The 9,489-nt window shown below is 32.5% G+C and overlaps 1 protein-coding gene across 1 annotated transcript; it reads right to left on the bottom strand.

Moving 5' to 3' along the window:
• Nucleotides 1-928: 928 nt before the first annotated feature.
• LOC139095471 (odorant receptor 67a-like) lies at nucleotides 929-2,461 on the bottom strand. The gene is made up of 2 exons (XM_070646826.1): nucleotides 1,559-2,461; nucleotides 929-988 (listed from the first exon to the last, which is right to left on the bottom strand). The coding sequence occupies exons 1-2, from the start codon at nucleotides 2,459-2,461 to the stop codon at nucleotides 929-931; spliced, it is 963 nt and encodes a 320-aa protein (XP_070502927.1).
• Nucleotides 2,462-9,489: the final 7,028 nt, after the last annotated feature.

Here is a 9,489-nt window from a genome sequence, read left to right as displayed (position 1 = left end):
TGTTTAGGGTCAACCGCATTTTACATAAAAAGGGAATTTTTTTTTTTGCTTATTTTATAGCGTCATTTCAATGATTTCATTCAAGATGTTTCTATATCATAAAAAGCAACATACCGTCTCTATACACATAAATGAATATTATATTATGGAACTGGAGGATGGAGGAGAGCAGCAGCAACAACAAGCAATGAGGCATAATAAAAATATTATGATAATGTGTAACTATTCTACGTATCTTTTACAATTTTGAATATAAATGAATCTTTTTTGCCATACATTGTTAATAAGGTTCACTTTAAAATGCTTCGGACGGTCATGTCCTTTTTTTGTTTGCTTCTATTAGTAATATGATGATATGAATACTTAATATTATCAATATTTCGTAATAATTCATTTTAAATTATTCAATTAATTAAGAAGAAGGAACAAAGTTAGCATTAGAATTAATAAGTCATAAGTATATTTGGGTTTGTAGAAAAATATGAAGATTGGCTGGTTATTGATGATGAGTAAGCATGTGGGTAGATTTTAAATTATTTATTTACACTGATATTCCCGAGTAGGATTACATGTTCAATTGGGCATCGATACGTCGCCATATTCATTGTAAAACGCGTTAAGTTGTCTTGACTGCATCGTCATGGTTATAGCTGATTTTAATCAATTTTACAGCCAAAAATCCGGTTTGTCGCATTGTGTTGCTCGGGATTATTGACTTCTTCGTCATCAAATATTCACAAAGACGGTCAAAAAATTCATAGAATAAAGCTGTTGACTGAGACAGTATTGTGGTATTAGAAAGCTGCAGGCAGCGATAGAGTCAGTTTCAGGCAGCATCTGAGGGAGAGGCCATGAAGCACAATTGATCTGTATAAACAATTAAGATAGCTAGTAGTCAAATATAATGTAATTTTGAAAGTCAAACTAATTATGACTTTCTGTAAACATTCAAACACAATGTAAAGTATGAATACGCTCGAAGCATTGCCTGAAAATAAAGTAAAATTATATTAGTTTTAAGATGTAATCTAGTATTAATAGGATCAAGAGTTTTTAAATTAGAAACACATATTGAGGCAGGAAACTCAATTTTAAGACAAATAGATAGACATGAGGTGACACAACAGCATGGAGGGGTGTATCCAAGAGGATTTCAGGATTTGTTGTTTGGAATTTTACTACATTTAAGGTTCTAGAGGAAAAAGTACACTTCTCCACAATATTGCCTGAGTGGGACTCGAACCCACGTCTTACAATATCTGGTTACATGCTCCTAGCACTTAGGTACTCGGGGTTGTAAGGGAGCGTGGCACACAGCTCATTAAAACCTTCTTTCTATATCCAGTGCTCATTACACAGCTATTATTGAGAGAAATTCTGGATTTGTTCTGTGATTTCTCCCAAAAAACACTAAAAACTTGAATAATCTTGTCCAAATCGAGGTCTAACCCCAAATATTCCCTCTCCTGAATACACCCTTGCACACACTTGCGTATCTCGCTACCTCTAATTTACAATACACATCTCTAAATCCTCACAAAAAAAAAAATTCTCTTACATATCTGAACTGCTCCAAGCTAAGATCACCAAATTTACAAAGCGTTACACTGGATGGCTTTTTTGTCCTCATCAAGCACATAATCAAGGCCTTTTTGGATTTAATATCAGTAAAATTCTCCCATCCGCATTCATAAAATGCGTAATGAATATTTTCGCTTGCATTTATGAGAAGCTGTGCGAAATTATTCTGTAAATACAGCTGAAATAGAGTCGATCCACCATATACAGCATTTTTCATTGTATCTGAGCTGTCTGTGGATGTTGAGAGGACAAATGCAAAGAAGCACATGATAATTGATATCATAAAGAAGTTGTAGGCATTTGGAAGTGCAAAATATTTTTCCATTTTGTCCACAATTTCGTAAAGATCAATTTGACGTTCGTGGATTTTGCGGAGTTCCTTTGGAATATTTGATTCCTCAACATCCTTTAAATTTCTGATTTCTTGTCCTAAAATGTCAAATTCCATGGATATTACAGTTATGAGGTTGAAGAACAGTAAATCGAAGGTCACCATTGAGACTGTCGAGGACGAGAATCCAAATGCAAGGTAGACATACAGGAATGGATACACAAAATTGCTGTCTGCATGAACAAAAGCAGGGAACTCAATCAGAAATGGGTATCGCTTTTCTCCAGTGATAATCAAGTTCAAGATGTCTGGAACAAATGTGATTGCTATGGACATCAGCCATGCTAAAGTATACAGCTTGTTGAACTTCTTACATTCCTTTAAATACCGATCAATTCCATACTTTGCATGATCACTTGCTGTATACTTCTTCCTACAAGCATATGCAGTATCCATAAAGTTGATTCCACTATAGAACATCACAATTCCTTTAACAACAATCGTCGACATACAAATGACCAAATTAATTCCAAGTGTAAATTTCTCCATATTAAATGGATCTGTTAGAAGTAAAGTTTTACCACACATTGACACACTAAAGCTCATGCTGAACAGAACAAATAAATAATAAACTTTTTTGCCATAAAATTTCAACTTCTGCTTAAAATTAGTTTGCTGTTCATCGACATGAACAATATTCAGAAGCTTCATACCAATAAGTGGTAGTTTTATGAAATTTTCAAAATATTCTGAAGAGCCTTCTGGTTCCATGTCTTATGAATTTGGTGTTTAAAATGACAATGACTATGAATATTGCTGAATAAATTGATTTTTAAGGATTATTTTATGAATTATTTAAGAAGATTTTGAATTTTTAACGTTCATATTTTGGGAAGTTGTTGACTTGACAAATAATAGTAATCAGAATCAATTTGGCTCGTCGTGGAAACTTTAAAGTTCTCTATTTTTACAATATAAATATTTTTGGAGGTGATTTCAACAATGATGACATGTGTTTTTATTAAAATAATAATGAGATCAAAGAAACCATTGAAAATAAAATTCGGAAAACTGTAAAATAGAATTTTAATTTTTTATTATGTAACGAAAAAGAAGCATAAAAATTTAATTTAAAGTTCTAGAAGTTTTGTAACATGTGTGGGAAGGACTGAAATGAAAAATGGCAGATAAGCTGTTTTTGGTGAATGAAATAAGGAGTTCATATCAAAATTACGCAGGTATGTAGATATAAAATTTGGATTTCTTGAATAATAGACAGTTGTTCTTGTAAGTTTGGTCGCGGCTTTGCCTTTCTCGTTGCCTTTTTACAGTTTCGTTTGTTCTTTAGATTCCTTATGTTTTTTTTGTGACTAGTCCAAAATCTTAACAAATTTAAAATTTTACTTAATTGTTTCCTCCATCATTCGTGTATTTTCCGGGACAATAGTTATTAAACATTTTTTTTTTAAATTTAAGTAGCTAGCAACATAAAAACAATATTATACATCCATATAGAAAGAATTAAACAATTTAATTGTACATAAAAACTACTCATTTTTATTTAATTTTTATTGAAGTAATTAAATTCAATTTCACATCCATTTTTAATCAGATCATTTAAAATATTCAATTAAATTCATTTTTTAATACTTGTTTTGCCAGGATATTAAAATTTCCATTTTAAATAGCACTATTTAATTTATTCAAATTGACAATTTTTACACTAGTTTGCACTAGATTGTTAAGATTAATCTTGAAATATTATAAATTTTGAATTGAAAATTGAATTAAAATTTGAAGTTTTTAAAATTTGAAATTTTTTAAAATTTGAATTTTTTTAAAATTTCAATTTCTTTAAAATTTGAATTTTTTAAAAATCTAATTAAATTTTTCTAAAAATCTAATTAAATTTTTCCAAATTCTTTTTTAATTTAATAGAAAATTTTATAATTTAAAAAAATGAAATTTCAATAGAAAGTCATATTAAAATGTTAAAATTCGTCTAACAAGGGTTCATTCACTTATTACGTAACGTGAAAAACTGACATATTGACCCTCCTGCCCCCTCCGTATCAAAATCTAAAAGCTTTAAATATTGAATTTTAATTAATTTAAAATTAAATATAACCTCAAACCTCAGGGATGGGCCTCTCAAGAACGTTACATAATGAGCAAATAGCCCCCAACCTATTCCACCAAAAATCTCAAAAACGACACAAAATCTTAAAAAAAGTCTTATAGACAATTCCTATTTACCTTAAAAATATCTTAATTACATTAACATAATAAGAGACATGTTACGTAAAAAAATTTCGATACATTTTAATTTCCATGAAAATGGTGAATTTTCTATTCTAAAAGAGAGGAAAAATAAGGTTAATATTAAGCAATCACATTACACGAGGTAAATGAAATGCGATGAGACACACACCAAAAAAAGAGAAAAGAAAGTTAATTAAAAAATGTTAATCAAAAATTAAACGGAAAAAAAGAAAAGAATGTCATCTTCGGATATCATTTTATTCACGGCGATGGATGTGACAGGAGTAGAATCAACTGTGCAGTACTTTTGTTTCGTATTTTCGTTAAACTTTTCCTTCCTGTATGGAATAAAGAATGAGATAATCTTGTGAGTTTACTTTTATTTTATTTATAATTAAATTGAAGTTTTTTTCTTTCTTTTCTTGTTTTCTTCATACTTTGTGTTTCCTCGTGCCTGACTGCTCTGTCGTGTTATTCTTGCCTTTTTTTTATGTCATAATATTTAAGTGTATAATTATGCACTTTTTACGCGTAGAAATTCTAGTGGGAAATTAATGTGGAATCATAAAAATTTTTTTTTTTGCTTCCTTTATTATTAGTGCAGTTTCCACTGGGATTTAAATGAAGTGTGGGTTCGTCACTTTGTCCACTTTTTATGTATTCATTTCATGTAATTATTCTTACACTTTGGATTATTATTGAAGTTTTTTGAGGGGAAATCTCATTATTTTTATGCATGTCAATTCTTTTTAGCTGGAATTTTAATTTAAATTTTTAATAATTTCTTGTTTACACCTTGTTGTTGGTATGGGTACAGGATGTCTTGACTTTGAGTGATTCTTTGGGAATGAGATGAGACTGATGTTGAGTTAATTCGGAGATTTGTCGATCTAGACTTCATTTTGAAAGGCTTTTTCGGTTAAGAAGTTATCTAGTTGCAGTTATATGTATGTATATTGAATTTGATTATGAATCCCGAGCGGCACATTGCGGCGAGCCACATTTCTAGCTCTGAAATTCACGAATGAATCAATCAACGACCGCTTTAACGTCAGGGCCACTTCATCTTACTGCTGATATTGCAACGTAGCGATTATTTAGATAACACGTTGTTCTGTTCATTCAGCTTAACAGGCTTTAACGTGAGCAACTACATTGTTCCAGTGGTATGGGCATTGGTATACGATACAGTTCCATACAATTAACCGGAGAAATCAGCAACTAAACTTGTAGATGACAAGAGAAAATGTGGTTTATGAAAATTCTCTCTGAAGATCGTTGAGCATCTTGAAAACAAGAAAACTTGGAAAATAGATGACAATACAGTGAAACTAACCAAAAAACTCTTAAAATTAATCAGTAAAATACATAACATTTATATATGAGATCTTGGAAGGTGGATACTGACAAAAGTCCCGATTAAAGCAATGTTGGCACTAAAACGTCTCTATGTTGCCTCATTAACTGTAAGACTCAATGATACTCAAATCATGTTCTATTTTGTGTCAATTTTTCTGCAAAAATGGAAATTCGACTCATTGTGCTGTTCGGGAATAGTATTGCACTTGATATTGTCAATTGGCAAGTGTTAGCCAGCGATAGAGCTAACTTTAGACTTCATCTTAGAGATACCATGGATCAAAATTGATATTTACAGCTAGCGAAGTAAGCAGCGAAGTAACAAATCTAATGACATTAGGACACCCATAAACTTGTTTATCTCCCAAAAAACTACTTTAAAGTTTGACTACTAAACAAAATAACCATAATCAACAAGCAGTCGCTGATTTGTCTACAATCTGAGATGGTAAATGTCTAGACAATTCGACAACTTTGTCCATAACTCACACAATAATATATTAATAGCCGATTCCCATCTTTATTTCTATTTTTAAAGTCAGATAAATAAACAACATAAATACTTAAATACCATAGAATATCTGAGTCTACCCAACACCACAAGCTTCTAGCTTGTATTCAAATGCACACAAATTAATTCACGAGATTAAATTTATTTTTACAATCAAAAGGTGTCGAGTTATTGAATTTTTTTTTCAACATCACGAACCATTCGACTGTCTGCAATTTTGTTTCGAAATTTGAATAAAGAATTGTTTTACCGTCGCTACTATTATTCCAACTGATATCCAAACGTTGGAAAATTACATTAATAATCATTTTCTTTTTTTTGAAAATTACGGACTACATGCCATGAACGATTTCTACATTTCCGAGTAGCACATGGTGGTAGGGTAAGGGGATGGTTTGAGTGTTTAGGTTTCCCGATGTTGATACCGTGACTGGGAATCCCGAATAGCACAAGTCGGATAGTTGGTCCAAAATCTGATACAGGCTGGCAATTTAACTGAATTTGACATCAAGTCAGAGTCACGTCGCCTTGAGACGGGATTTTCTATTGGTTCGCAATCTTGCACCGAGTCAGCGTGAGTCTGGAATGGCACTGCATTTAAACTGAATATCCAAACAAAGCCCGTGAGTATAATTGCTGCAATCGGATCCAGACATTAGGAAAGCCCAGTAAGCACTACGTCGCTATTTACGGACTTACTTCACAGGATGACTTAGACAGCTTTTTACACCGAAAAATGCAATTCACCGATTGTGCCGCTCAGGTATGATTCAGCTACGTCGTCAATCTAACGACAAGACGTGCAGTTGCCCTGACGTTACCACGACAGTTGCATCTTCCCCTATTTTTAAGTAAAAAACATGAAATCATGCCACAATGTGTTGCTCGGATATTACATATTTATTCAGAATTTCGCTACAACTTTTTTTTATTCGTCCCTAATTAAAGGTGATCGATAGAAAAAGCTGGTGCCTTCGTGCTTTACGTTATAAAATTAATTGAAGCTTTTAATCTTCTCGTAAAAAAATCCTTTGGCCTCTGAAGCTATAATGTTGTATTAAAATAAAAAATAATATACTATATACAGCACATATATCGACATATTCGAGTGAGTGGATACATAAAAGGAACTTGTAGCTTTTTTTTTATTCCTTTTTTTTTGTCGAAGCATGCATATTGATGTGAATGAGTAGAGTGAGAAATAAATTAGCTCTTTATTTACCTTAAGCGGAAGAAACTTTTAGTTTTTTTTTTTTTATTATAATGTGCCATAAGAACAGCACAAAATACTTTGGAATAGAATGAAAATAAATGTGTGAGTTGAATATCGGGGCGAGCGTGCATAATGTGATGTGTCGCGACAATCAGTCGCCATGAGGCCATGAAACCGTCGTCGGCTATGTCTATGGGGAAGCTTTTATATATTTTATTTTTTAAACTTAAGGAAGAGAATGGCAAAAAAATATGTAGGTCTCGATTATGATGACAATGTCTTTTTGATTGTATATATATTCTGTGGATGATGACATCATGTAGTGCTGGATATCTCTCAGAATCTTTTTCTTGTCGTTGTTGTTTTATGACATGAATTGCTTTATGATTTAGCGGATTTTTTTGCTTGCCGTCAGGCTCAATTTTTATTGACTTCGGGGGTTTTTTTTTGTGCTTGATATTGATTAGTAATGTGTATCAATTTCGATGTGTCATCACATTTTTTGTCGTTGATGTTCACCTTCATAGTTATTTTGAAGAGGGAACAATGACAAACATCAATTTTTTTTTGTCATATTTTTTAAAGCTTTTTTGTTGATTTCAAGTATATTGTTCAAAGACATGAATATAGGCTTATTGTTGACATCAAAATGAGAACTTTTTTTTTTTACAATCTATGGAAATATGTTTTTAGTGAATGTAGGTAATGGTGATGGTGTGATTATTGTACTCAATGATGTAAAGGTAGAATAAAGGGGCTTTTTGAGTTATTGAAACTTGAAGTCAATTTTAGGGGATATGAGGAACATGAGTTAGGGGGATTTAGAAGCACATGTTGAATTTTGTATGAATTTCCAGAATATTTGAGTCAAATTAACAATCTAACTGGATTGTAAGGAATTAGAACCTTTATTAGAACCTTCAGAATTTGGGATACAAGCTTCTTTTATGAATCTAGAAGAAAAGTTTCATTTAGAACCTTAAATATCCCAAAAGACACATAACCATGTGCCATTCTGAACAACTGTAATGTCTAAGTATTGCCCAAATGCTGGTCACATGGAATGCATCCTGAGAAATAATATAGCTAACATACAAATGCCACATGGCGCCGACTTGGTGCCATTTTGACATATACCGATGATTTTACATCAGCACTTTAGTTCAGACAACAATCTTAGACTATACCTTCTTGTGCTGTGAGCAACAGGACTTCGAATTCCCAGTCCAATGCTTAACCAAACCGCTACCTAGGCCATACTTTAATATGATCTATCAGTAGACTTACCTCCTCCTAGCTACACCCCTGATCTCTCCTCCAACACCTCTACAAAACCTAACTAGACATAAATTCACCCACAAATTCAACAAATAACACGAACAAAAAAATCATTCACGCTATCAGCATCTATGCCATCAGCAACAGTTCCCAACAAAAGTTTAGTTTGTGAAGCATTTTTTTTTATTCTACCATTCCGATTACTGATTGTGCGTTATCAATCATTGTCAAGGCCGATCTGCTGATAATTGTTGCTTACTAATAATAGATGTATCCTTGAAATATCAAGTTCATATTGAGAGATTTAGTGAGGATTGATGTTGTTTTGGTGTAGGGATGGGTATGAATTAGGGATTGGCCGACAATGCAGGTTAGCGGAATTTGAGGAACTATAAGATGCAGCTCAGAACTGCAGGAATTTAAATTGCAGCAAGTACAGACTTGATGTTAATGACCGAATCCTAGTATAAATAGAATATATCAAATTTGGTCCATGACCTTCCTCAGTTGGCGCCTGAAGCTGGTTCTATCGCTGACTACTGCTTGCCAATTACCACTTGCCAAGTGTGATACTAATCTCTATCAACAGCTTCTTGGATGTTGATAGAATATGGATTTTCAAGTTCCTTACAACCAACCGAATAATGCGCCCTAAACCACCGTACCCAAAACTACTTCCCGACCATCAATTGACACCTTTTTTTCCCTCCTAACTCCTGTAAAAGTCGTTAACTAAAAATAAATTTTCAAGCGAAAAATATGAAGTGGAAATAAAAAAAAGAAAAAATCTCCATCGTTTACCGTCGTAAATAAAAATTTACTAATTCACGTTTCAGCGTTCATCATTTCACAGGCACAGAACATTAGGTATTGTTTATTTTGTTGTTGGACTGAAAAGCATCCTTTTATGATACAGGCAAGGCGAGAGATGAGGAAAAAAAATTATGAATTATT

The sequence above is a fragment of the Chironomus tepperi genome, unplaced genomic scaffold (genome assembly GCF_022539635.2).
Source record: "Chironomus tepperi strain 1889 unplaced genomic scaffold, CSIRO-AGI_Ctep_v1 contig_364, whole genome shotgun sequence".
Taxonomy (NCBI): domain Eukaryota; kingdom Metazoa; phylum Arthropoda; class Insecta; order Diptera; family Chironomidae; genus Chironomus; species Chironomus tepperi.
This window is presented reverse-complemented; position numbering and strand designations above follow the sequence as displayed.

Excerpts from the sequence above, each read along its gene's own strand:
- LOC139095471 (XM_070646826.1), bottom strand. The coding sequence starts at position 2,461 with ATGGAGAAATTTACACTTGGAATTAATTTGGTCATTTGTATGTCGACG. Across the intron at positions 989-1,558 it reads GCTTGGAGCAGTTCAGATAT|GCAATGCTTCGAGCGTATTC; the intron begins GTAAGAGAATTT and ends CTTTATTTTCAG.